Raw genomic sequence first — 27,831 nt, 5'->3', positions numbered from 1 at the left:
TATCATGTTATCTTGGATAGTAAAAGAGTTTATCTGAAACATTTACAGTTAAGCCCAGAACTGTTTATAGCCCTGGCAGATTTAGATTTCTAATTATTTACATTCAACCAAGATTATCCTGAAAGGAAACTAGACGGGCATCTCACAGAAATTAGAACAATGTGAAAGGAGTATCAATTTAAGGGAAAAAAATTTCATACACATATTAAAAAGAGGCCCATTGATTTATTTTACGCTTAATAAATAAAAAACTCTTTATTGGCATTGCGTCAATCAACCCTTAGTGTAATTGTTCACCCTCTGTTTGCACGTCTCTTCTGCTTTTTGATGTCTTTGATGTCGAGCTTGGAGGCTGGATGGTGTCCTCACCATCACCCTAATCTTTAGCTCCCTCCATGGATTCTCTGTCAGATTAGAGTCTCTCTAAGGTGATGTTTTACTTTAAGGTGACTCTAAACCTAAATCTGCTGGGTGTATAAATCATTTAGTGCCATACTGTCACAGTGACCAAACAGCAAAAACAAAATGGCTGATTTTTTTAATCTGATCTCCTTTAAAATGAGAGGGGCTACTGGTTTATGCATTTCCATGTGAGCGCTTTACCTCTGTCTCACAACTTCAATCCAAAAGCGACAAAATGACTAAGCTTGTGTGCTCCAACAAACATGACTGGAATTCTTTAAATCGGTCAACTTAACACATTTTCTGCTGGTTACGGCCCACAGACTAGTGACGAGACGGGGAGTTTAGGGTAACAGACGCTTTAATGGAGACATGAGTGAACCTTAACCATGTGGGCATTAACATGGACTTCCCATTCTCTCGAATCTTTAACAAAATACAAAAGAAAAAAAAAAAGTGTAGCAGTGAAGACATCTTGAAAGCAAGATACATTATTTACACAAAAAAAAAAACCCCGAGCTACGTCTTTTTCTTTTTACCGAGAGAGAGAAAAAAAAGGTGAAATAAATAAGACCAGAAATACTTTTTTTTTTAAACTTTTTGTCCACATTCACAGCATGACAAATCATATTCAACTTGTTAATGGTGACCCCCTGCGGTCAGAACAGACAGATATTAGTAGATAATTCGGTAATTATTGCCAAAAGCCTTTATCTATACATTATAATATTTAATACAGACGGTCTTATTTAAAAAAGGAGACATTTGGAAACTGCTACTTGGATGATTGTACAGCTTAAATACCTCTCAATATAGATTTTTAATGAATACTTTAGTCCTTTTGTTCATAGTTTTAACTCGTTGGATATTTTGGAAGCAATGTTTTTGAAAGCGATCGATGACCCAGATATCCTTTTGAAGCGGACGCCGTTGAGGGAAAGGCGGGGCAGCTTGCAGACCTCCATCTCCCACTGGACCAGGTTTTCGGCCCGCCCGTCTCCGTAGACGCAAAGAAGCAGGAAACTCTCTTGCTGTTCGTAGTCGCAGTTGTTGACGTCGAGCACCTTGCGGATCTCCCTCATGATGTCGCAGGGCTCCATGGAGCTGGTGGTTCTCATACTCCAGGTGAATCTGAGGGAGCGGGGTTTACTGTCTTTAATTTCCCCTTTCTGATCCCCAGGTACATGGCGACTGTGGGGAGAAAGACAGGGAGGAGAGCTTTGATTAGAATTACAGGCTCATCCTGGAGGGCAGTGTTTGCAAAAAATCCTTTAGAAAGTGACTTTTTGCATCCAAACTAAACCACGAGGTGGCGTCTCTCGCGGCTGAGACACGTTCTGATCTCAGTTTGCAATTTTCATGTCACATCTGGCTGGCAGTCCAAGGCTGTGGAGCCTTGGACTTGACAAAATGTAGGGATCAGTTTTACCTTCAGGGAAACAGACCAAGATTCATGTTTGATTCAGAGCAGTTTGTTTCTGAAAGCAACGTTTTCATTCAAGTTTAAAGGTGAAAGGTAAGTCCTTCCTTATTCTAATAGAAGACCATGTTTGAATAATTTGACTATATTTAGTCGGCTTACATTTTGTCTGTGACGTCCAAACTGAGAAAGGGGAAAATAAAGCAAAACAAAAGACTGGAGCCATCTTTGAAAAACCCAGAAGATCAAAGCAACACTAAGATTAGTTAGCTTTTAAATGTGAGGCCCATCCCTTCAGAAAAGCCTGCGTTTGCTGTACTCTTCAAACATCTAACCATGTACCGTTAGGCCCATAATTCTTCATACAGATGTAGAGGGAAATTTATTGTCATTCAACCAAAGTCGATTTCTGGTAGGAAATGAGCAAAGCAAAAGATAATATAACTATGTCAAATAATGCAACAATTTTGAATTACTTATACAGTTCCTCAATAATCAATAGATAAATCTTGAATGGCAGTACAGCCATTAAACTATTTTTAAATGGCTGAGCAGCTTTCTGCACATCCCCTCTGGAATTCTGGGAGTTTCCCCTTATTGACGCGCTTCTTTGAGGTAGAAAGGCCTCCTTGCCATCACCCTAATCTTTAACTCCTACCACAGGTTGAAGGGACACGAGCTGGGCCGTCCTAAAGGTTAATATGACTTCCCGTCAGAGGAAAGGCGCTGGTAAAATTAAAACAGGACTTTTCCATCTAAATGTGAGAGGCGCATGGGCAGTTCTGGGTGGAGCTGTACGCTGCTGGCTATGCTCTCCAACCACCTGTCCAGGCATCTTACATTTTATCACATTTAAACATTGCAATCTGTTAAGCTGCGTCGTGGAAAGGCGTAAATATGGAACTGAGGCTATTTAACGGTGTTGGGCTCAGAGAAAGATGGATTTGAAGTTATTCATAATGCTGCATTAAGCTCCCTTCAGTGTAACATAAGCAGCCCTGCAGACGGTAGCTGTCCAGAGACTAAACTAAATCTAAGTCCTCTGTCTTGTAATAACCTTAACAGGGAAATAATTCCTTCTGGCCAAGATGCAGTTCACTCTTGTAATGGAAGTTGTATTTTCAGTGGCTCCCTTTCAGGATCAACCATCTACTGTTTTGTGTCAAAGGGATTTTAAGACAATGCCATGTTTAAATACATGCAAAATATACACTCACTATCTGAGAACTGCCAGAAAAAAAATGGGTGCCGACTCCTGATGGACCGTCTGGGACCAGAGGGGAAAAATGCATCTAGCTGTGTAATATAAGGTTACTCAGGTTGGCCTCACTCACGGTTCCAACACATTCTCCATTTCAAAACTTGAAACTTTGCTGGTAATTTTTTAGAGATGCATAAAACACAGTTTCAAAATGTTCTGGACATTTGAGTTGAAGTATGTGTTCATTGGGGTTTATCATCTCTTTGTTCCACCAATCAGAAAACAACGTCATGATGTCAGAATTTAGTGCTAAAAGCCAGATTCTTATTTAGCGCTTCCTTAGCTTCTGGACCAACTTGGACTACCTCTTGAAGTCTGTAGTTCTTGACTTGTGGGACTGGATTATCCTAATATGTTTGAGAAACTTACAGAAACTGGTAGTTTCATTTAGATCTTCATGTAATTACACTTTTATTTTTCACAAATTCAGATTAGCTTTTTCTTCCAGATCCTGGAAATAAGGGATCTAGTCTGGATAATCCAAGACTTCTCTATATTCTACTTAACAAGGTTATGGGACCTCTGTTTTTATTTGCTTTCAGCAGCTTCTAAACTTTTGACTTTGTCCAACTGCTCCAATAACCGTAACAAACGACTCTGCTCCCTGTTGATGGACAAAAAAACAAACGTTTGAGGTTCTGATCTGGACCGTTGACGCTCTGGACGGCAGTGATGGAGGACGCACGGTCCAACATTTCAGATCTCCTCCGGCCGTATCAACAGTAGGACCATGAAGCTGTTCTCTGTTCTGTGGGACAGAACCTTTGTTCTAGCTCTGCCCTTACATCTGGGTTCTTTAGACTCAAGAACCCGCTTCACTTGTTTAGGCTGCATAACAGTTTTGGGCTATTTTACCAATATTGTTCCTTATTAGATTTAAAATTAGACAAAAAAAAAAAATCATATTTTGTTTGATTCTGACTTTTAGTACCTCCTATCCTAAGTGATGCTACATCGTTTAAATCTACTTGGAATCTATATTTGAAATGAAAGGCAAAAGCATTAAAATCAGAGATTTTAAAACAGTTTACCAGAAATGCCTATTATTTTCTAATTAACTAGCATTCCTCTATGGCGTTCTGGGTTTTTCAGAGATCAGGTGATGGAGTCTTTGTTTCTGGAGAATCAGAACTGAAGACATTTCTGCTGGTTTAATGGCAGGCGTCACGTTTTCACACTGACTTCTCAGCGGACATGCAGGGTTAAGAGAGCAGCACATAGCAGAGCCATGCAGCCATCACACAGCAACGCCACAGCCGGCCGGCTCAGTCACAGCCCAAGCTTCACCATTCTGCTGCAGGACGCTCAAACATTCACAGGGACTCCTCTAGACACATCCGGGTCCAGCGGCCCGGCTCTGATGCTGCCCACGCCGACAAACCGCAGCCTGCGGCGCGGTACAAGGAGGCGGGAGATACATGGGAAGCAGTGGGGGGTGGAGGGGGGGCAACCTCACCTTGAGCCCTCAAGTCTCCCGTTTCTCTCAAACTCGGTTGAGACTCTGAGGCACCATGAGAAGATCGGACAGGGAGGCGTGGGGGAGTCAGGGTGGAGAAGGGGACAAAGAAAAAAAAAAAAAGATTGTGGATTGTGCACAACAGAAATCAGTTTTGATCAATTTCAGTGAATGTGAAAAGAGAAAGTGACGGAACGGGTGAACGACGGTGAGAGGCACCACAAAAAAAGAAAAACTACAACAGAGAGGAAGAAATGGAAAGTTTTAACGTCGGTGAGAAGCTGTGAGAAAAAACAAAGTGAAGAGTGAGGACGGCTGGTGTGGAACCAGCAACAGAACGCAGACAGAAAACAGAGCAGCGGCGGATCAACCCTGAACAGCAGCAACCAAGCAGGCGGCATGAGAACCACAGAGAAGCTGCAGAAAGCTCTCTAACAAGGCTGGTGGATGGCCTCCATGGAGACTTTACAGTGTGTGGGAGTAAAAATGTGCAAAGATTTCATTTAACATTTGTTCTGTGTCATTGTTACCAAACACGGAGGAAAAGGGCCAGACTGAGGAGGACTTGGAAGAAGGTTAGGCAGTTTTCATTTGTGCTGAGACAGGTCAGTGAGTGGATGAAGTCTTATTGGGGGGGGACTCGTTGGGTTTGTGGATAGAAACGGTGAATTATGAAGTTCCCCGTCAGACCAACAACAATCTGTCCCTGTGGCTGAGCAGGAGCCCTGCAGGGTCAAAGGCTCCAGCATTTCATCCACAAAGACCCCAGGAAGGGACCGCTGGGTTCCCCTCATTGTGTTTCACTCCTCCGTTTGGGTCTAACAACTTGAAAATAACTGTGGACATGTCACAGAGTCCTTACTAGTCAGACAAATAAAATGAAACACACGAGTGCCACATTTTACAATAAGAGAATTATTATTGATGTATTGTTTGAACTGTCATGCTTCCTTTAGCTGTGAGAGGGAAATCATTAAGAACAGAAATAACCAATCAGTTGCATGTGTGATTTACTGAAAAAACTTTTCAATTCATCGCAACAATGTTCTCAAATCTTGTTTTTGGGTCATTCCTAATGATGCGCCAGTGAGGAAATGTGTGCTTCTGCTGATTTTCAGCCTAAGTGGCTCTGACTGGTGACCGGCTGGTGGGACCCAGTTGGCGGTTTTCACAACATTGTTCTGCGTGAAGACGATGACTGACTGAGGAAGAGTTAACGGAGCTGTTTACGGTGTAGAACTGAGGACAGAGGAAGCACAGAGCTGTAAAGAAGTTCTTTTCCATGGAGGCGTGTCAGCCAGCTTCACTTGTCATGTTAGTCTCTTTACTGCTGACATTTCCTGCTTCCACGGGTACTAAAGGGAATCCCGCCGTAAGGATCCAACGTTACAGCGGCGGAGCGGCCGTCTGATCCTGGCCTGACTTCAGGAGGTAACAGGAAGGCTGAATGCTGGCAGCAAAGTTACTGTTTTAAGGTTTTGAGCCGTTTGCCATGGAGCACCCTGGATTCAGAAATATTTGCCAGCCTTGTGTGAATCAGCGCTAAAGGAAGAATTCCCCTTTTCTAACAACAGCCACAGAGACCCCTCAGTTAGACGAGCTAACTGCGCTTCCATATGCTGGAGAGTTAAAAATCCAACTTGCCAGCGACTCTCCCATCGCAGTGTGACGTCGCATCTCCTCCCAACATGAGTCATTAACGAAGATGAAACCAGCCGACATCCAGCCGCTGTTCTCCGTTCTCAAAGACTAATCAGAACCGCCTCAAATCAGCACCAAGGGGTTGGAGCTCGACGAAAGCCCGAGATCAGAAAAGGGATGCAAATCACAGATCTGGGCATGTCTAAAGAACTTCTACAGACTTTTAGTTTTCATCCTCTGACAGGACGGGTGAGTTGGACAGGCTCCCATCATGCACTACAGCGAGGAGGAAACAAACAAGGACCGGGAGACTCTGAGCTTTTAACATCTAAAAGAGGACAAGAGGACAGACGGGACTGACAGAAGGTTCCGGGCCAGCCAAAGAGGCGCAGAAAAAAAACAACAACACCAAATGAAGAGGAGCAAAGTTGTAAAACCAGACGTTTTTTTTTTTTTTTTAAGATATTTCCTCAGGGACAAATTGAGAGAGTGAAACAGCCCTTACTCTAGATCTTCATCTTCCTACAACTCTCTATATCTTCTGCTCGACAATCTGAAAGAAAGAGATTGGAATCTGAGGAAACTGAAACACATCAAAAGAAGAGGAAAATAAAGTATTTCAATGAATGGCATGAGGACAGGCCAACTGAGAAGAGAAAAACATGGCAGGAGGATGGAAAGGAAGGAGAAAAAGAAAGAAGCAATGAAAGAAGTGAAGGGCAGAAGACTTACTAAGGGTCTTTCCTCCCTGGGTAGAAGGGTTGGCAGGCCCTGTTTTGGCTATCTGCCGTTTGGCCGGGTCAATACTGACCCTGAGCAGAGAGGAAGAGCAGCAAGAGGTAAACGTTAAGGACACAGGAAGGTAAGGAAGACAAAAACACAGAAGCTGTGAGGAGAGGAGAGGAGAGGAGAGGAGGTGGGAGCAGGAGGTGACTCAACCTAAAATGTCCTGAGGAGGGAAAAAATGAGGAAAACTCACTGATCAAGTCCCATGATGTGAAGAGTGGTACGGAGGCTCACAGCTGACAAAATTTAGTAAAAGGCAAACAGACAAGTCAAACTATGGAGGGGAAAACAGTAACGTGTCCAAACAAGGCAGAACTTCAGACCTTTTACTACATTTTTTCACCATGGAGGCTCCACAGAAATGAGAACAGAAAAAGAAAAGGTGTATGAGTGAGAAGGGGATGAAGGTCTGGATCAGGATAGAGATGAAAGTCTACAAATCAGCCACTAGAGGGAGCAATGATCCTCAAGTCAGCGCCTAGCATGGCTCCTCCATTGTCGGTTGTCCGGACCTGATGCTGAACACCACATTACAACACGTTACAGACCCGACTAAAAGCATCTAGCCCTGTGCACAGGACGGTCCCGTTAACCCAAAGCCTTCATCACATCCCGTAAAACGACCCGACAGCTCGTCTGCCACCGTGTTCTGTGCTGGTTCTGCAGGAACCGAGCCCATTCTTCTCAGAGCAGCGTGTCGCCACACACCCTTTAGAACCTTGTAGGGGCGGAGCTACACTCGTCTCTACACATGACTTCCAGGTAGAGCAGAGGATGGACTTTCTGTAGAATAGCTGGATCAGCACCGGTTAACCTTGGTGTTTAGGGACCCTTAAACAGTTGGTGCCACAACGGCAAGTTTCACGTTACAGCCTTACATTTGACCTTCTAGGGATTATATTTGATAGAAAAATGCAGGAAAGGCTCAAGTGTGAAGTGGGAAAGAAACCAATGAATATTTTTTATCCTTTTTACTAATAAAGATCTAAAAGGTGTGGTATGCATTAGTTTTCAGCCCCCTGAGCTCTAGAACGATCTTTCTATAAAGTCCTTTGGGTTTACCTCCACCAGCTTTGCACATCTGAAGGTTTTACAGTATAGAAAAGTCTTGAAAACCTTGTCCTCTGGCCTTTGACTAGGCCATGGCTTAAACAAAAGCATGTTAATGTTCTCCAGACAGGTAAACCTCCACCTCAGCCCCCCAAGTCTTTTCCAGCTTCTAGTTTTCTTTCAGGACTACGTCATCCATCTTCCCACCAACTCTGACCAATTTCCTTGCATCTCCACAGCATGATGCTGCCGCCACCAAGTGTGAGTGTGAGGAAGATGAGCACCAGCAGTTTTCAGCCACAAAAAGCCTTCTGCACATGAGCAGAGGGCCGTTTCTTTGTCTGGTGCTCCTACAAGGCTTGCAGCAAACAGGACTTATGTCGTTCTTTCACCAATGTCTTTCTGCACCATAAAGACTAAATTTGTGAAGCGCATGACGCGTCATCCAGTTCCCTGATTCTCCCACCTGAGCTCTTCATCTCTGCAGCTCTTCCCGAGTCACCATGGGCTTCCAGGCTGCTATTCCGATTATTGCTCTTGTCCAGCTGCAGTTTCTATTAATGGCTTAGTAGGTTGAGCTCTGGGAGACGTTGAAAGCTTGGGATATTGTTTTAGAACCAAACTGGGATTTAAACAGAACCAAATCTGTAACATCTGACCCGTCTGCTGAGCTCCTTGGTCCGCATGACGCCGTTTGTTCACTGACAGTCTCTTAAAAAAACCTCTCAGGCTTATATGGAGAATAAATCCTATTTGCTACATAGGTGACCCCTGAACGTGATTGGCTGTGCTGGATCTATGGCAGGGTCAGAGGTCAGGGGGCTCAATACCAATGCACATCACAGTTCTCACTACAAATGGACAGCTTTGTGTGAGTCTGATTAGAACATGTGTAGTTTGTGACTGTAACATGCCATTTAGTGTGGATTGTTAAAAATTTCTACCCACCAATATTAAACCCGACCAAAAGAATTGACTGAAAGGGAAACCAGAGGAAGCCTCTAAGGCACTTCCTTCATGCTCTTCAGCCTCCGTGTGGAAACAAGGATGGTTGTAGCATCTTAACACACAATCTGATGTTTTGGCTAATCCAGTAATTCACCGACCACCGTTTCATTTATTGGTGGGTCCATTACTCATGGTATCTTACGAGTCTCCATCTAATCTTTAGTGTGTTTGTGCAGACTGGAAGCAACCATAGTTAACATTTGGTGAGAACAGCCCTGTTTGCCCGAGGAAAACTGGACGACGCGGTTTTACGTGGCGTGGCTTTTATCAGCAGGGAGGACCAAGGAATCCAAGACCAGCATGACTGCAGGACTTGGTTTTAGGTGATGTTTTTGCAGGATTTGAATGCAACGCAACCCCCAACAAGCCTTTAGTGGAAGAGAAAAGGAACCAGGTTGGATTTAATGCTAGAAAGTGGGCCTTAAAAAGCCGACCGCTCTGCCATTTGGGATGTTTTGGATGTAAATCAAGAAGAATCTAAACCTGGGTTAGAAAACATCTGAGCACCAAAGAATTAGGATGGAGGGAAAAAAAAAAATCTTTTTTACTCTGGATACTGCAGCAGGATATCGTTTACAGCACTGGTCTAATGAAAGAGCTCTGTTAGTCACGATGACTGCTGTGGTGAGAAAATAAGCCACAATCAATGGCGGCTGGAAGAAGCGATCCCATGCGTGCCCTGACGATTGATTAGTGACAAGCTGCTGCGTTCCTGCTGCCGGGTTCTCAGCTGATTGGGAGAGCGGACCAATCAGCCTTCAGCCACCCAGGCGAACCGCAGCCACACACGGGGCATTTACACACGTGGCTTCTTCCTGATTAAGGCCAGACTGACTTCAGAAGATTGTGAAGGACTCGTTTACCAGAGCAGCCTGACTGCATCGCGTCAGTGCTACAGCATCATTTAACAGTTCACTTTCTTTAGAATGGGACTAGAAAACAGCTTAAATAACTAACGCTAATGTGTTTGAAAGCCACGCGTGTAGATGCACCCAAAAAGAGCAGAGTGTTAGTCCAGCGCCCGCAGCCCCCCCCCCTCAGCCCAGAAAGAAACGGACAGCTTCTCAGGGAGACTGGTCTGGTTACAGCTGGCACAGAGCGGAGAACAGTGCAGGAGTCCTACCTTTTGGTAAACCTGAATGACATGTTTCTACAACAGAGTCAGACAAAGAAACAGTGAAAATGGTGAAAGAGAGAGTGGGAGGAGGAGGGGAGGGGGCATGAAGAGGCTGGGGGAACGGACAACAGTGGGGGTGATTGGAATCATCGGCGGCGGCGGAGGAGACTCGCTGCTGCTGCTCTGGTTTGTCATCACGGCTCAGAGGGACGGCGCTGGCCTGCCTGCTGCTTCCACAGCAGAATCCCACTAGTAAAATACGCAGCAAGCTCCAGACTAAGAACCTATCATCAGGTATCTCTGACCCCATTGCTGCCACACATGATGAATTGTGGGAAATTGGTGACTGCCAGGGCTACAAATAAAGGAAGCGCATCAAGGAGGAAGCTAAAGCAGTAGTGGAGATGTCACAGAGCTCAAAGAGGCAGCATAACATTGAGTTTTGCCATCAGGAAGGATGTAAATCACCAGAAAGGAGCAGAAACCAGCGCACCAGAGGGCCTACATAACAGTGTCTCAATACACAGAGCCTGGCCACAATATTAACACCCTTTAAAGTTTATCACATATCCTGGCACCTTTTAAGCATTTGTTTGGATTTCATGCCATAGATTAACAGAGTGGTGCCTAACTGTGTTAGTGATGAGCTTTTGTATACGTCCCCTAAATGAATGCAGCGCCACTGATTTATTTGTTGGCAAATAGTCCTGCTGTGTGTAATGATCGTCTCAGTAAAACCTCAGAGGTTCGCTGGAGAACATTAGAGAACAAGGAGCCTCATGAAGACCGAGGAACCCTGCAGACAGGTCAGGGAGAAAGTTATGGAGACGATTAAAGCAGGTTAGGTTCTAAAACAGTCTCCTGAGCTTTGAGCGTCTCTCAGTGCCGTCAATCCGTCACCTGAGTACACAACTGCAAATCTACAACAAAATGACTGGAAAACAAGCCAATTAAGCAGAGAAGCAGCCGAGAGACCCGTGGTTACTCTGGAGGAGCTGCAGAAGTTTCACAGCTCAACTATAATTCATGCTCTCCAGAGATCTGATCTCTATGGAAGAGTGGCGTGAGCTCAAACATACAGACAGAGCTGCAATGGAAAGGTTTAGATCAAAGTACAGCTAACGGCTAGAAAAGTCATGAGGGGAGCCTTAACGATGTTCACAGATGCTCTCCATCCAACCTGGACTTACTCTCTTTATTTATAAAGGGTTTTTTTAACTATCATTTTCCTTCCACTGCTTATTTAAGTGCTACTTTGTGTTTGTCTACAATATAAAATCCAGCTAAAATACACTGAAGGTGGTGGTTGTAATGTGAGAAAGGTCAAGGGGTGTGACAACCTTTGCAAGGCACTGTACATTATATTAAAAAATAACTCTGGTGTGTTCAGTTGTAACAGTGAAGCATTCCCCCACCATGGATACAGGCAGCATAAGGCACTATTGTTCAATGATAACATCAGGTTACAGTCTGTAAGGAGGATTGGGAATCAAGTCTCCATTTTTCCTCCCTAAACATTCAGGTCAGTGAAACATTTCAGAGGACTTATGAGCAGGAACGTGGTTAAAAGCGGACGCTGATGAGGAGTGTGACCACCTACCTGCGGGTCAGTTTGGATGTGAGCTTAGAGAACAGGTTGCTTGTTCCGCGGCTGCGGGTTTGGGACAGAGGGGTGGCGTCGTTGGAGAGGGTGGGGGAAGCGGGCGGCCCGTTGTACGTGGCCGTGCGGCGGTCTCTCAGCTGGCCGCCGTGGAAGGTGCTGCGGCTGGCCGTGCCCCGGGGGAAGCGCAGCCGCTCGGGTGTGGTCGCGTTGGTGATGCTGTGAGTTGACGCCACCGGATTCCTCTGGCCACCGGGGGATACGGCAACACTGTGGAGGCGGGAGGACGGAGCTTAGCCAGGGCATGTGTGTGCTAAGAACAGCCAGACGAGGTGTGACATGTGCTGCAGCTGAGCCAGCGTGTCATTGGTGTGGGCATGGGCCTGTTACCAGGAACAATGCTACCAAGATTTAAAAACAACACTTCAGCTTTCAAAGCAACTCATCGTTGCTACAGCTAAGAGTTCAAGGAAGTTCAACAGTGACCAAAGATTCCTCCAGCGGTAAGACAGCATGTTCCATTATTTTATCAGCAGGAGGAATAATTGCTCCTTTTCTATTGTGACAAAACAACAACAACAATCAGATCATGTGTTGTTTTTTGTGTAAATGCTCTCAGAGTATTTTTACTGAAGGTTATCATCACGTTGAGAGAATCTGCCACTGGCCCATGCCTACACACACGTTGACGGACTGAAGCATAAGTATACGATCGGGAAATGTTAAGATCACATTTCTCGTTTTTTAAGATGGCAGCTTATTTCTGCTACATGGATTTCTGAGTGTGGTTTAAGGAAAATGGCAGATATAAACAAGGGTGGAAAGCCAAATCTATTCAGAGAAGGTGCATCTAAAACAATGGATGCCATACTTTGACAGATGGTTGGAAAAGCAAAGAAATCAGAACAAAAAGAAGAAAAAAAAACAGCATTTAAAAAAACATTATCTGTAAAAAACATGATACCAGAACTGGAGTTCTTTCCTATTCCCCTTTAACAGTATTGATTATTGGCAACCAGTTTGATTCTAGCCGCTGGCCAAAGCCAGACATCCATAACCCCGGGGTAAACCAGTCATGTAGATTCACATCATATCAGAGAAAAACAACATGGATGCATAGATGTGCACAATGAAGAGGGAGATAAGCTGCGGCTCAGAGTCTTAACGGAAACAGACGATGGACTGAAGGTGCTGGGACAGCAGGAGGGATGGGAAGCCGTCCGGTAGGAGGTGAACAGATAAGGGAGTCCAGGCAGAAAAGATCAAGGCTCAGAGTTCAGAGCAGAAAACGGTGAGATCAGGAGGACTGGCTGTTAATGTTCGCTGCAGAAGCAGGGGATCGATGGAAATATGGAATATCAGCACAAACACTCCAACCTGTCCTTTGAAAATATTATTGACTTAATCCCAGAAAATCACTGATCTGAAGTTTGTGGCATATTTTCAATGACTGAACTTTGCAAAGCTTTGACCTGACGATACAGATTTTAGCAAAGTCTTAATTCTCCGTAGGAGCAGCCTTCAAACTGTTCTCTAGCCATGAACAGTGTGACAGAACGGTCCCCGTTAAACAGGCTGTTACTATCATTAAGAAGAAAACAGTGATCATCGATGTTGGACATTTTTAACAGGTTTTAGCAGTTTATATCAGATTAGCAAGGTTAGTGCAGCTAGCGTTGCAAAGCAGCCGTTTCAGTGTCGTCAGTATTCCCTGGGCAATGTAGCTCCTGAGATTTTTGAAATATTACAGACATTTATAAATTATTCCATAAACAGAATTAGCTGGTAGCTTCAAAAGGATAAAACAGCAACTTTAATTTGTTTAGCCTTACTATTATCTGCAATAAGTCTTCTTCTCTCTAGTACTGTCGCTTCCTTAATGAATAGAAAGAAAGTAACACGTGGAGACAATTTTGCTAAATAGCTTTTTACATCTTTTTTCTTTTAATCATCTTTAACATTATCTTGACATCACGTATACAGACACTAGCTAGCTTGGAGTGTTTCCTCAGTGCCTGCCTCCTAACGGTAAGCGGTGTGGTGCTGCCAGTGTAAATGCCTAAATGCCAGGGATTTAGGTTATGACTTTAGGAAAAGAACAACATTGAACTTACTTAGGGAACGCTCACGCTGCTCATCTCAAAGATTAATTAAGATTTTTTGCAGAGATCTTTTTGCGTTTTTGTTCAGATTATAATTATAAAGCTACCGTCATCAGACTCCACAGTCTACGGCCCTGAAGCGACAGGGGATGACGTAAGGTCATCCACCTCCCACTGTGTTCACAAAAGTCAAGATTGATGCTGCACATGTCCTCAAGTGGGAATAATTTCTGAAGTTGTGCAATTGGAGCCCACAAAACATGACTGCTGTTGTGGCAAGACAACATTTAATAACAGGAAGTTGCATGTCAATGCTATTAGCTTGGCGCACAAGTATGTAGCGTTGTTCTGCTCAGCGTGAACAAAGAGCCAGACATAGCGGATACCTGCAGCGCCGAATAACGTGTGTGCGATTCTTCCACGTGGCAGCCATCACATCTTGGCATGTTAGTTGCATCCATTGTTTACATTCAATCTGGCCACTTCCCGCCTCCCCCAGTACCAAACGGGGAGTTTGTCACAGGGAATGAAATAAATGTTGGATGAAATCGCACATGATTGATCAGACTAGAACAATCGTGGATATGATTCATATTTGATTTAGGACTACGTATCAATTGGCCAAAAAGATACGGGTCATTTGGCCCATAGAGTGAATGAATTTGGAGCCTTTTGGCCAGCAGCGTGAATGTAGCTTTAGATGCAGCTTACTGAAGGCTCAACAGGATACGGTGCCTTCAAACAACATGCCGACAAGCAGCTGTCTGGTTTAATAGGTTATTGAGCTTCACAAGTTTGTGCCATAAAAACCTTGTCTGAGCGACATCTTTGATGGGACATTAACAACACAGCATTCTGACTTTAGGCAAATATTGTTTTAGAGATGGAACTTTAAATGACTTATTTAATGCACTACAAGCACAAGATAGGCGTAAAATTTAGATTGGTATGAAAGATGTTCTGGCTTAGGATGCTTCTGGAGGAAATGTAGTCTGTGCTTTAGTGGCAGGGTTACACAGCGTGAAGCTGGCTGCATGTGTGGGTTAGCAAGGGCTAAACAGGGGCTGATGCATGAAAGGAGACAGACAGGGGGGGTCTTGCAAGCCCTGCTGTCTTACTTGGCCGAGCAGTGGTCCAGAGCGTAGTAGGAGTGGGGCAGGGTGGCCCAGTCTGCCTGACAGGCATACAGAGGGTTGACGGTTTGATACCTGTGCTGTACCGAACTGGACGAGGCACCGAACACGGCGGCCGCAAAGGCAGAAGAGGGGCTAGTGGCACAAGCCATCTCAGTCATGCTGGGCATGCCGAAACGAGGAAAAAAAACAGCCCCAATCACAAACAGGCATGAAATAAACAACGTGAAAAAAGGTGAAAACAAGAACAAGAGGAGGAACAGAAGAGAAACCAAGGAATAAACTGGACATTCCTGATGAGAGGTCAAACCCAGACTCTGCCCCTGGCTGACCCACGCTTAGCTCTCACCTGTTCTCCTTCCCGTTGGGGATGACAGCGAGGCGGTCCGCGTTGTTTCTGTCGCTGCAGACATACGTGTTCCTCCTGGTCATGCCTGCCGAAGCAGAGTTATTCTGCAGGACAAGGGAAGGAAAGATGCTTCAGGTCACAACCACGTAATCTTTCCAGAGATTAACCTTTAGGTATTTACTCAGACAGACAGCTGAGTCCAACTGATGTTGAACTGTAGAGATCAATTATTTCAATAACATACTAAAAAAACTAATTCCTGTAAATTCATTCAAGAATCCATGCTGAGGTCTAAACAAGCTGAGCTCCACCAGCTGCATGCACCCTGCGCTCATAACACACGCAGAGCGTTCTGTCAACAGATTCGTGTGATTGGCTTACAAGTAAAGTTATGGGATTGGCTGAAACAAGGGAGACTTCTGATTGGTTGCAAATCATTCCTTGCTAAGAAAAATGCATTTGTGTATCAAGTCAGGGGAGTCAAGACTCCACACACAATGCAGTGAAGTTTAACCACCAGAGGTAGTTAGTAAATCAATATCTAACTGCGTATGGATCAGACATACTTTTGTGAATCTTGTCCTGTGCATGTAAATAGTGAGACTCTTATAGCTCCATATAAAGCAGCTTTTTCTGGACAACATAAGAAAAAAATTAGTCAGAGAAATGGACTGTCATTGCCGGAGGACAGCTGCCAAAAAAATAAATAAAAAATGAGACAAAGGAGATTTGGATTTGATACTCGAGAGAAGAATCCAAGCGAGAAACTGATGTGACAAGTAGAGGGCCCGTCATAAAGGAGCCACTACAGGCTGTGACTGTGGGTTACTTACGCTTGGACCGGTGGTGGCTCCCTTCTTTCGATCCGGGATGTCAGCCTTGTTGGGGTTGTTGGCGTTGCCCAGTAGAGGGCTGGAAGGCGGAGCGCCTCGGCTGCCGGGGGTGCTGGGTTTCCGGATCGAAGCTCCGCTTTCGTCCTTCACGCTGTTGTCCGCTGTAGTGGTCTGGCTTCTCTTGGGATGGGCCATCCCTGGAGGTACGTTCTGACCGGCTAAAGAGGTCGGGATGGCGGTGGGAGAGAGTTCATCATTTTAAATGGTGTCATCTAAAATGCCAACAGTGTCTAGTCCAAGTTTTCAAACACCTTGAATATTTTGACCTTCAATTACAGATTACCAGAAACTGGTGCATAATTGTATAATGGAAGGAAAAAAAAACATTAAATATATAAGTATTTTTTTTATAAATACAACTGGGAAAAGTCTAAACATAAAAACAATCTCATTTTAGCTCTAGTTGTGTGTTTAGGGTCCTTGTTCTGGCCGAAGGTGAACCTCCGCCTCAGTCCTAACTCTTCTGCAGCCTCCAAAGAGTTTTCTTCCCTGGATTTAGCTCCGTCCATCTTCCTGTCACCTCTACCCAGCTTCCCTGTCCATACTGAAATCCCAAACCTGTAGTTGCTATGCAGCCCTGGACTGTGGTGGATACGTCTCCACTTTGGAAACACGGGTGGAAAGAAAAAAGCAACACTACACCACGTCATTCACCTCTCTAGCACGATGCGGTGCAACTCATGGATTTCAGGGTAAACAAAATATGATTCAACACGGTTCGTTTTGATTCTGTACATTGACAAAGTAAACAAAAATAACACTATCGCATGATTCCTTAAAACAACAAAAATAAGTATTTTCTACCTTCTTTCTAGTTCACCTTTAGAAAACCTGAACTAAAGAACTAAAGCACTGAGGCTTAATGCCACGCTACTAAACCTGTGAGAGTGAAGGTCTGGTTAGTCTCTATCAGGTGAACCAGCAGAGAGCAGCTAAATAAAAAAAAAAACATCTTCCCAGCTTTCAGTTTTCTTCTACAACTTCATGCTTTGTAGTAAAATATTCAATGAAAACCAACACCAGTTAACTGCAATGACTATTGCTGCGTTCACACCTAACACGATTCCTGTGAAATTTCCTCCTGAATCGTGTGGTGTTGGTCGCTGTGCTCTTCACATACATAAACGCTGACAGCAGCTTCACCGCGTCATCAAATAGGAGAAGCTTCTGCTGGTCAACTGGACTCAACAGGGCGGACCGGGATTTTACCAAGCGAGTCACAGTGCCGGCATCCCTGCAGGTCTACTAGATCCTACAGAGATGGAACAGATTTTTCAATTGCAATGCAAATTGTAATTGACAATAAAATTTCATTGATTGATTGATTTCGGAGAGTCCAGGAGCTACGGCTAGATCATGGTCGCTTCCGTCTGTCCAGGACCCGAAACGGTTATCCTGCTTCTAAAATTTGGGATTACGAGTCAGAAAGCTGTTGCTACAGGATCATATCTGATGTCTCGTTCAAGATGACTGCTACTGCAGCAACGTTGAGTAAAGCTTCGAACTTTGACTGCTTTTAGCATTTCTCTATTACTTATGTGACATTCAGTTAGCAGCACACATACTACTTTAGTGTTCATAAGACAGGATGTGTTCAGTTGAACAGTTCAGCACGGCTTAAACACAGGATGATTTTGCTGTACAATGTGACTATAAAAAGCATTCTGAGGCTCAGGTTGGCTGCATTTCTAGGTTTAATAATGGCTTTAGTAAGAATGTCCATGTTCGACAAGAGGGAGACAGGAAGACAAAAAGGCGGAGATGACGCGATCTCAGAACGGCCAGTTTTGAAGTCCCAGGTAAACAGAACGCAGCACAAGGCTGGATATCTTTAAAGAAGGCAACAGCGTGTGTAATTTCCCTCATATGAGCAGCTCCGATAGAAAACCACAATGCCCAGGACAAGTAAAGCTGGCCTACAGGGACATATTCAGATTATCGCGCCGTCCCCAGTGTCTAATAGATAGCTTGTGCTACTTCATAGTTAGCTGGTGAGTGCATTTTATAACGTCGGCCATCTTTGCAGCTCTTGCTCTGCCTCATTAGCGCCGCTAATCGCCATCAGCTGTCGACAAGAGGAAGCTCAGGATGTTGTTTTATAAACTAATTCAGCTTAAAACCTCTCCAGAACTTTCTCCCTGACCTGTGTCTGCAGGGGTCCTTAGTTCTCAAGACGCTGGTTGTTCTCTACGGGACCTCTGAGGCCTTCACACTGATTACATTACACACAGGGTAACCCTCCTCCCTCTTTAGGTGACAACTGACATCTTTTAGCAGTATATGAGTGAATAACATTTAAAATCATGTGTCATTTTCCTTCCACTTCACAATTACGTGCCATTACTTTGCGTTGAACGTTTAGATACAGACATCGGTGTTTGTAAAGTGAAAAATGTAAGAACAGACACTGACTTTGATAGAAAGTACAGATTTTAGCAATGGCCAAGAAAATGACCTGCAGTGTGCTCACCTTGTTCACTGTAACGCCTTTGTTTGTGGTTGGAGGAGACGCTCCTCTGCACCTTGAGGTGGGATGGTGACTGCCCATTGAGCTCACTGTTTGGTCTCGGTTTGGCTAAAGACAGATTGCTGCTGGACGCGGAGTCACTGGGCTCCAGCTGAGATTTAGAAATGCAGTGTAAGTCAAAACATACAGGGCAGAAAATCAGGCCTCATCCCTCTGATCGTCCTGTCCGCACCAAGCCAACAGAGAACTATAGCACTGTGTTTGTACCTCGGAGGCTTTCCTGCCCAGCAATAAGTAGGTGGCTGTGATCTCATCGTACTTCATCTTAGCCAGAGATTCCTGGATCTCCTCCAGGTTGTAGCCCATCCCCACCATCACATCTGCACAAAAAAAAACATCAAGGAGGTCCTTTAAGCTGAGGAGAAGGCATGCATGCTTAAGGATCTGCTGAGTGGTGACCTGAAGCAAAGGTTTAAAAGGCACATTTCTATTTTCAGCTAAAAGGAACTTGCAGCTTGAAAATTGATAATTAATGGCATAATGTTAAAAAAAAGATCAGCACTCAAGCTTATTTTAATGCACTTGTTGACTTGGGCCGAACATAAGGTAATGTTCACATTTGCAGAATTTGCAGGAAAACAGACACAGGTTATCCCCGTAATTCAAAGAGCATATTAAGCATGCAGACTAATCTGAATAAAGTTGTAATGCAGAAATGTCAGGGAAGTATACATTAACCAGGAGTATTTGAGGTATTAAAACTAACATTTTTCCTTTTCTGCCTAACATCCCTGCTTTGAGAGAGAACGGCATTATTTATGCCATGGTACAAATCATGCTCAGCGACGGCATTAAATGACTGGTTAAGCAGATTTATGGTGTGTGGGCTGAACTGGGCGAGTTAGGCAGCTTTTATCTTAGTAAGATGTCCTGTAGGAGATCTCCTCAGCTGCATTCACTTCTGTCTGTTTCACACCCTCAAAAAGCTTTGAAAGACCAATTCAGACGGAATCAGACGCCGGCTGGGAGCTAAATGGAGAAAAGACTTTGACGCAGTTTCTCTTCTTAACATCCAAGTTGGATTGTGAGAAAATGTGGAAAATCTAACAGGCAATGAAAGCTTTTGCAAGACACAGTAGGTCTCGTAGTAAAAGGTGCCAAAACAAGTCCCTTGTGGACCGTGACCACTGATGGGTTCAGATGTCCTGCCAACATTCGCTCCGACAGAGCAGGCTGTCGTTTGCCTTCAGCAGCAGTAAAAACAAACACACTTTTCACATTAATACTCTCTGGAGTATTAAATGTTCACACAGCAGCTCAACTATCCTGGAAACCAACAGTGACGTCTCTCTCAGTAACATCAGGCTTCCTGTGTATCAAAGAGAAGAAAGAAACAAGCTCTGCCATCTTCCTCAGCCTGATCTCATCTTCCTCACTTTCATCCTCCAGCTCCTCACACTTCAGCTTCTTTCTCAGCTTCACAGCTCAGCTTAGCTGTAGACCTGCGAATCGCTGACTTCCAAAGAAAAGATGCTTATGAAAACTGTCCATTCTTTTTTTCCAGATCAAGTTTGTTGAACAATTTTTCACAGGTAAAATAAATACATTAATTAAAGCATGTTTTTTTTTTTTTTTACTAAATTAGACACATAGCAGCTTATTAGCTAATTTGCATAACTGTTCCTTGCTGCTTTACATACATTTAAAAAGAAACATAACTGTGCTTCCCAACAATTAACAATTAGTTCAAAAACTCAAGCCTTTCATGCTCTGCTGGAGGTTTTCTTTGGTTAAATTAGTCTTACACTTAAAAAGAAACACTCAGCTTTTAATAGTAAACACTGTAACAGGCATATAGATGGTCGCATCCCATCAGAGCTTCACATAATCTTCAGGTATTATTCCCAGACTCTGCAGGAATACTTTACATTTTGAAAAGCTGCCATCCCTATAATTAGAGGTGGGCAATGAGACAGTATTACATAATAAAGGATGATGCATGCTGCTGATCTGCCAGTGCAGAGAGATCATTATATCCTAATGTACCGAATTTTCTGGACTATAAGGCGCACTTAAAATCTGCACATTTCCTCAAAAATTGATAGTGCGCATTATATATGATTACCGTTGTGCTTACTGACTGATTTTATGTGGTACAATGTGCTCAAAAATCTGTTAAAATGTGTGAGCATGACTTTGGTTAGCAACGAAGCTGCTCTGCACAATGGATATTAGGATTATTACGGTACACTGTGTCACTACCTGATTGGACCCCTGCGCTGTCTACAAGACTGCCTGACTGTAACGTCTAAACTAGACGTGCATTCATGTAGGACCGCCCTCACCCAGAGTGTGCGCTAGCAACAATAAACCCAGTAAGTTAATTCTATATAAAAAATATGTTTATTTTGTTCTTATGTTAGAAACAGGGTAATGTCGTCAAACTGCTCTGTCCTCCTGACAGAGACGGATAGTTCTCCCTCTCCAGAGAGAGCGGTGTAAGGTGACCAGATTTGATTCCTCTAATGAAAACTGGGGAAGTCTCTGATTTTGTTTAGCACAGAATCTCTGCCTGGAGGTTGGTTTGTTTTGTCTGAACTGCAACGCCAGCGGGGCGGGAAAGGTGAGTTCAGCAAAGCTCTACTACATCGGTACAGCAGCAAGAGCAGGTAAATACCTCTGGTTGTGCTAAACGGTTTTACTCCATCATGATACAATGAAATCGGGGACGTCTGGTCATCCTACCAGAGGGATGGAGTGATATTACACACTTGGGAAGAATATCTAATGCACCTTATAATCTGGTGCACCCTATATGTGGACCTAGACACGCAGATTCATAGTGCGCCTTATGGTCCGACAAATACGGTATAACTATTCATGTTGACACATTAAAAGGAATCTGGTATGCAAAGTAGAATATTGTAGGTTTTATTTTGCAGATGTTGTCTAGGAAATCTGGCCTTTCAGAAATAATCTTGATATTTTACACTAAAGTTCATGAAGAGAGATACAGTATTGACTCCTATAGCTTCCTGTGTGTTATGTGACCCTTTTCCCACTAAAAGAACAACTATCCCCCGTGCCAGAGCCGTACTCTGCCCACATCTAATATTTGAAAAAAAAAAATGTGCCTAAAGGAGGCATTGACCTAACCTGACAAGCCAGATTGATAACGAGCCGTTCTGCACATTGTCAATCTGGGCCTACTGCCATCGAATCCATTCGGGGAAAGGAGGGACATTGAGCAGAACTTTCTGACCTACCAGAGGTTGGTTTTAGCCAATCACTGCATCCAATGGAAATGTAAGCAGCAGCCTCTATGAGAAACCACAGCATCTAACGCTGGTCAAGGCACTCTTGCTGCTCGTCTTTCAAAGATGAAATCGTGGATTCTGACCAAATAGATGTGATGGCAGCAGCTATGTATTCGTCCTGTGCTGCCGTGTTTATTCTGGTTCGGCTGTGGGCTCAGGAGCTCTTGCTTTCATCACAGCTGTGTGTCCCGCCTGAAACCACAATACTGCAACGTGATTGGCCCAAACAGTTTTAGGTTCGGGCCAAACAATTGAGCAGGAAGCGGGACAAGATGGATTCTCGTGTGTTTATGAACGCACAGAATTCAGCTTGCAGATGAGGTTAGCGTTGCCTGGTTGACCAGGGAACGTGTGGGGCGTTTAGTAAATAAACACTAAATGACTAAATGCTAAGCTGATATAAATGGCTAACCTCACAGCGGCAGAGCTCTTTTGTCCCGACTTGTGTTTATTCTCCACATTTTGCTTGAGCTGTAGCAAGAGTTTTGTTTTCCTTTGCCTCTGAATAAAAATACGGTTTTCAAGTTTGACTAGAAAGTCTAAGCATGTTCAGTTTTAAAAGTGAATTAAACTCGATACACGATTATTCTTCCAGGGCAATGTTTTTGCACAGGGAAATTGTGATATGTCAGAAAACAATAAATCAGGTATTTGGGCTAGAATTGACACTATTTGTAGTTGTAAAAGTGTGAGTTTGATCAGATGTTTCTTCCATTCTTAGCTTTCCTTCTCTGGGTGATGGCGAGTTCACACTGACACATGTTTACGTAGAGCCAACCTCTTGCTGTTATGTAAGAGCGCCCCGTCTATTTCCAGCTCCTGTGCAGAGTGTAACGGGAAGGCTTCAGTTCTCTGCATGCAGCAGCACGGCTCATGTTCATTTATTCATCATCACGTTTCATCCTTTTTAAGCTCTTCAGCTATGAAATGGTGAGACCGCTCTTGCACTGTGGAGCTATGACTTTCCTAACACTTAACACATTTAACACATCCTCATGCTGGACAGGGACAGGAGCCAATGGCGGCTTGTTGAGGGTGTCTTGGTTGTCGTTGGTTACCTATTCTCTTCTGATCCGTGATGTCCAGTTCGGGTTCAGTGTAAGGCTTCAGCTCGTCCTCTTCGAATCCCGCATTGATCCATCGATCCTTCATGATTTGCTAAAAATTAAAAGGCAGACAGTTGGAGCCTAACTTGTACCATATGAAGTCAAAATGCTTATTTACACACAAGGCAAACAGATAAACGTTGTGACTGTGCACATGAATACCCACGTGCTTTAATTTTATTGTAATTTGTATGGATCTCACATTTTACAAGCACTGAATGAATGGCTGGAATACAGGCTGCATGTAATATCAGTTCCACTTCGGTTAGATCAGTGAAGCGAAGGTCAAGTCAAAGTTAACATCCATATTGAACTCAGCTGCATCCCATTTGGGAGCAGTGTTACTTTTAATTTGCAGCCGATCAATCCCTCTCTGGGGTTTTGACAGGCGCCTGTCCAAGCTAATTATCACTGTTCAGCGTCTGACGTAACTGGACTCAGTTCAGGTCAACGGTTTCCCGTCTGACGCAGGCAGACCATAACATCCAGCATCAGGCCAGCAACGTATGCTTTCGTTCTAGTACAGTCGGCTCGCTAGAAGAGAACTGAAGGGGATTATTAACAGATCGTTTTTAACAATTCTCCTTGCACTCGGTCAGGTGTACTTATTTTTCTCATCTGCAGAGGATCCAGCTTAGATTCTCAAGACTTTGTATGGAGAAAAAAAAAGTTGCTAAATATTTTATAAATCCATGAATAATTTTTTTCTGTTCACAATTATGCACCATGCTATGCTGGTGACAAACACATTAAACTATTAAGTGAAGTCAGTTATTCATTTGGGGTTTTAAGCTAATGAAATGCAAAGGTGTTCAAGGACACTTTTTTTTTTAGGGCCATAACAACAATATACAATATTATAAAAAGGTCATAATAAAAAGAGAAAATTATAATTGTACTTTCTAAAGCTGTCAAAATAGCAAAAAATATATAGTCTAAAGTTTAGATGCATTTTGTAGCACAAAATGTGTACGGACTGCTAGGTCTTAAAAGCCATTTGAAACTAATTTCTGTTAACACCAAATTTCAAGCATTTTCATAACTTTAAAGTACAGTAACACCCTTGTGTGTTAAGTGTGAAAGCCTTCTTAATTAGGAGGAAAGAAATCCCTCTTTAATAACTATGACAAATCATCGGTCCGACCTTAAAACAGCGGACTGTGTACACGTGCTTGTTTTACAGAAGAAATCTATTCTTTCATATCAATCAGATGTGAAGGGAGAGAGCTGGCAGCACAGAACCATTTTGGTAAAAAAAAAAAAAAAACAGAAAAATAACTCAAATGTATTATTCATAGTTACAACATCGAAAAGGAGGAGGAGGAGGAGTGTGGGCCAGATACACACAGAAAACGGGACACCGTGGGCGTTAGAGGAGATGATGCATGGGCAGAGAGGAGGAGGGGGGGGGGTAAGATGGCATTCTTCAACGTGCTACAGGGAGAGGATTAAGAACTAAGTAGCATATTTACATTTTCGGCAGCCTCCCTCACCTCGAGAGTACCACGCTTGGCCGGGTTGAGGACCAGGAAGCGTTTCAGGAGGTTCTCGCAGTCCGTGGACATGTAGAAAGGAATGCGATACTTTCCTCTCAGGACACGTTCACGCAACTCCTGCAGAGGATAAAGAGAGGATGTTTAAAAGCTAAGATTTAAAAATAAACCCAGATCTGAAAATCCATCTAGCAATGTCTCGGCAGTAGCCTTGAAAAAACGAATTCCTCATATTATACATCCAGGCCTGACTGGGTTTATTTTAAATAGGCACACTATAAATAACACAATAAGTCTCAGTAACTGAATAGACAATTGCAACATAAAAAATAAAACCGGTTTAATCAATTGATCAGATGCAGGAGGGTGAAATGGACATTTCCATTTGCTACTCTAGATACATTTGACTTTGAATATCCTGTAATTAATCAGAGTATGGCAGAGGTCGACCAGTGCCTGCGTGACAAAGGACTGGATTTCTCAGAGCTTTTATCTTTAATGGGGCATCAGACAGGGCAGCCCACTCTCCCCATCACTATTTGCTGTTTTCATTCATTCAATTTTATTTATATAGCACTGATTCACAACACGTCATCTCAAGGCATTTTACAAAGTCAATTCAGTCAAACCATCTTGACAGATTGGTCAAAAAGTTTCCTCTCTAAGGAAACCAGTAGGTTGCATCGAGTCTTGACAAGCAGCATTCACTCCTCCTGAAAGATCGTAGAGCCACAGAGATAGCTGCTCTTTTCCCAAACAAAAATATTCATTGAGGGGCGTGCTGCGATGGCACAGGGGTAGTGAGCTCGACCCACATATGGAGGCCTTAGTCCTCGATGCGGCTGACCCGGGTTCGATTCCAGCCTGAGGTCCTTTGTCACACGTCTTCCCTCCTCTCTCTCTCAAACCCCCCTTCCTGTCAGTCTACTGTATGAAAACGAGCCACCAATGCCGTAAAAACTCAGAAAAAGAGTTAAAAAAAAGTGTGGGTGGATACACACACACACACACACACGGCAATGAAGCAGCCAATATGACCCAGAAAATGTGTGTTTATTGTGCTGATGTGTTCTTTCCCTAACACCATTTCAGACTAATTAATTGATAGAGCCTTACTATCTCCTCCACCTTTTATCCCAGTCCACCCATCCTCTCACGCAGTGGGACCATCAGGTACCTGGGCATCAATATTTCTAACAGGCTGAACGGGCTCACACAATTATCTTCCACCTCATCAATCAAAAGAGTAGATGATAATCTCACACGGTGGAGAGCTCTCCCTCTTTCTCCTTTGGGAATGATGAGTGCCTGCAGTCAGAATGACGATCCTTTCTAAAATTAATTAGAACTTCATCATCGCAGGTAAAACCCGACTTAGTTCAAAACATTGAACTCTAGCATATCAAATGTTCACAAATGCGTTTAAAATCCTTACAATAGGAGGTTTGGAACTCCAAACTTTTAAAAATATTACCTGGCTCATGGATTACTATATTGAAATGGATTTGGCAAAATTTAACTGAAAATCTATTGATGGACATTAAAACACTATCTCAGATAATCAATATCCCATATTCCAATAATCAGTCCTTTAAGCTGCTGTAAAGGCATCAATATCAGTATATTTTTGATAGCCTGGACAGATCATGTCATAATTAATAGGCCTTCAATGCAGAACAACCTGGACAGCCTTCAAAATTAAAGGGCTTCTTTCTACATGAAATAGTACAGCGGTAAATTACTTACAGGACATATCAGATGGGGATCATTTCATATCATTTAATGTTTTAGTAGGCTAATATGGCATTAATAAAAATAAATTCTTAAACATTCAATCCCAATTTAACACTCAACTCCATTAATAGCAATTTCTCCCAAATAACAACTCTCAAAGATTTCTCTAAAATCCTTTGACAGATTTAGCAATCTCCCTTCCCATCAGTAAATGGGACTTTGATTTATCTACTGGCAACATTTGGGCAACAGAGTACAATTTGCCTTACCTTTAAAAACAACCAAAAATACTGATCTGCAGCTTATAATATTCCTCCAGAGTACACACTATAGAGAGCAAGCGATGTTCCAAATGGGTTTTTCACCAAGATGTCCAACCATTCTGGGTGATGACTGGTGACATGCACTCTAGCTATCACTCTTGGGTGACAGGATGTGGAAACCTATCAGCATGCCTAAAGGGCACAAGCCTAATCTGCCCACCTCTCTGCCTGCTTGGTGATGTCAAAAAGTTCACTTGCAAATAAATAAAAAAATACCACATGCTTGTTGCAATTCTGATCATTGCAAAGAAAGCAACACTTAAGAGCAAGAAGATATGAATAGAATTTGGATATTTATTTTAGAAACCCAGTCTGTGTTTCTCTGGAGAGGCCATCTGCCTGTAAGTAAAACCAACAGTGAACTCAAATGAACGGGTCTCTAATAATTCAATAAATCTTAGTGGTGTGGATGTAGAAGGCATTAAAATAAGCTTGATAATTTGTGTAAGCATTTCCCTCTCCTCTCTCTGAGACTGGATAACAAAAGGTTTCGGTGTCTACTCACACCTCCCTTCTCGTTTCCTCCCTGTAGGAGGAGTTCAATTTTGTGTCAGATAGGCACGTGCTCAAAGTTTAGCATGAGAGCATCACGATAGAGAGCCAGAGAAAGACTAGTTTGAAAAGAAAATGGAATTAGTGTCAAAGCCGGACACGGCCGCTGCAGAGTGGGAGTTTTTGGATTTAAGCCAAACGACGGCAGCCAACTGCTTAATCTGAGCTGTTGTGTCCAGAGGATATAGTTGTGTTATTGTGCCATTATCACCTCTGTGGCTACTGAGATAGCTCACCACCGTCAGGGTGTGAATGATTAGTGTAAGACGCTTTAGGGTCATCAGACCAAAGCGCTATACACTTACAAGCCATTGACCATTATACTAGTTGAAAAAGGGTCTCCAAATGACAATATTGTGGTTTATCGCGTATAACTTTTAGGAAGATTTATCATCCAGCAAAGTTACGTGACAGGCCTAGGATCTAGCTGCTTGGACGTGTCGGGGCAGGAGGTGTGAGGACCATCTGGGGTTGTGGGGTTGGCGTTGTCTGTGATGCAGAAAACATTTAGGTGCTGCTGGGGGGGGAAGGTGTGTCTGGCTTGGGCGGAGGCAGTAGTGGCCAGTAGCTGGGGTGGGGGTGGCTAGCTGGGCCCTCTCGGTCGTTACTGCTGCTTGTCCT

At 43.5% G+C, this 27,831-nt stretch overlaps 1 protein-coding gene across 13 annotated transcripts in view; it reads right to left on the bottom strand.

Annotated features, from left to right (window-relative positions):
• Window positions 1-745: 745 nt before the first annotated feature.
• mark3a (MAP/microtubule affinity-regulating kinase 3a) overlaps window positions 746-27,831 on the bottom strand; it is a 62,661-nt gene continuing 35,575 nt past the window's right edge. For 2 of the 13 annotated variants that reach the window (XM_036150523.1, XM_012875907.3), the window contains exons 9-18: window positions 24,581-24,721; window positions 23,061-23,160; window positions 18,953-19,065; window positions 18,689-18,836; window positions 16,159-16,376; window positions 15,326-15,429; window positions 11,742-12,011; window positions 10,148-10,174; window positions 4,540-4,584; window positions 746-1,593 (exon numbers count right to left, since the gene is read on the bottom strand). In XM_036150523.1, the coding sequence (XP_036006416.1) occupies window positions 1,248-1,593; window positions 4,540-4,584; window positions 10,148-10,174; window positions 11,742-12,011; window positions 15,326-15,429; window positions 16,159-16,376; window positions 18,689-18,836; window positions 18,953-19,065; window positions 23,061-23,160; window positions 24,581-24,721 (1,512 nt within the window). In that variant the 3' untranslated portion in view covers window positions 746-1,247. Of the gene's footprint in view, window positions 1,594-4,539; window positions 6,734-6,912; window positions 6,993-10,147; window positions 10,175-11,741; window positions 12,012-14,942; window positions 15,139-15,325; window positions 15,430-16,158; window positions 16,377-18,688; window positions 18,837-18,952; window positions 19,066-23,060; window positions 23,161-24,580; window positions 24,722-27,831 lie in introns of those variants that run through there. The other 11 variants (XM_036150526.1, XM_021323277.2, XM_012875908.3 and 8 more) reach the window with 11 other exon arrangements.

The sequence above is a fragment of the Fundulus heteroclitus genome, chromosome 19 (assembly GCF_011125445.2).
Source record: "Fundulus heteroclitus isolate FHET01 chromosome 19, MU-UCD_Fhet_4.1, whole genome shotgun sequence".
In the NCBI taxonomy this organism is placed as follows: domain Eukaryota; kingdom Metazoa; phylum Chordata; class Actinopteri; order Cyprinodontiformes; family Fundulidae; genus Fundulus; species Fundulus heteroclitus.
Note: the sequence above shows the minus strand (reverse complement) of the source record. Positions and strands in the feature narration are given on the sequence as shown.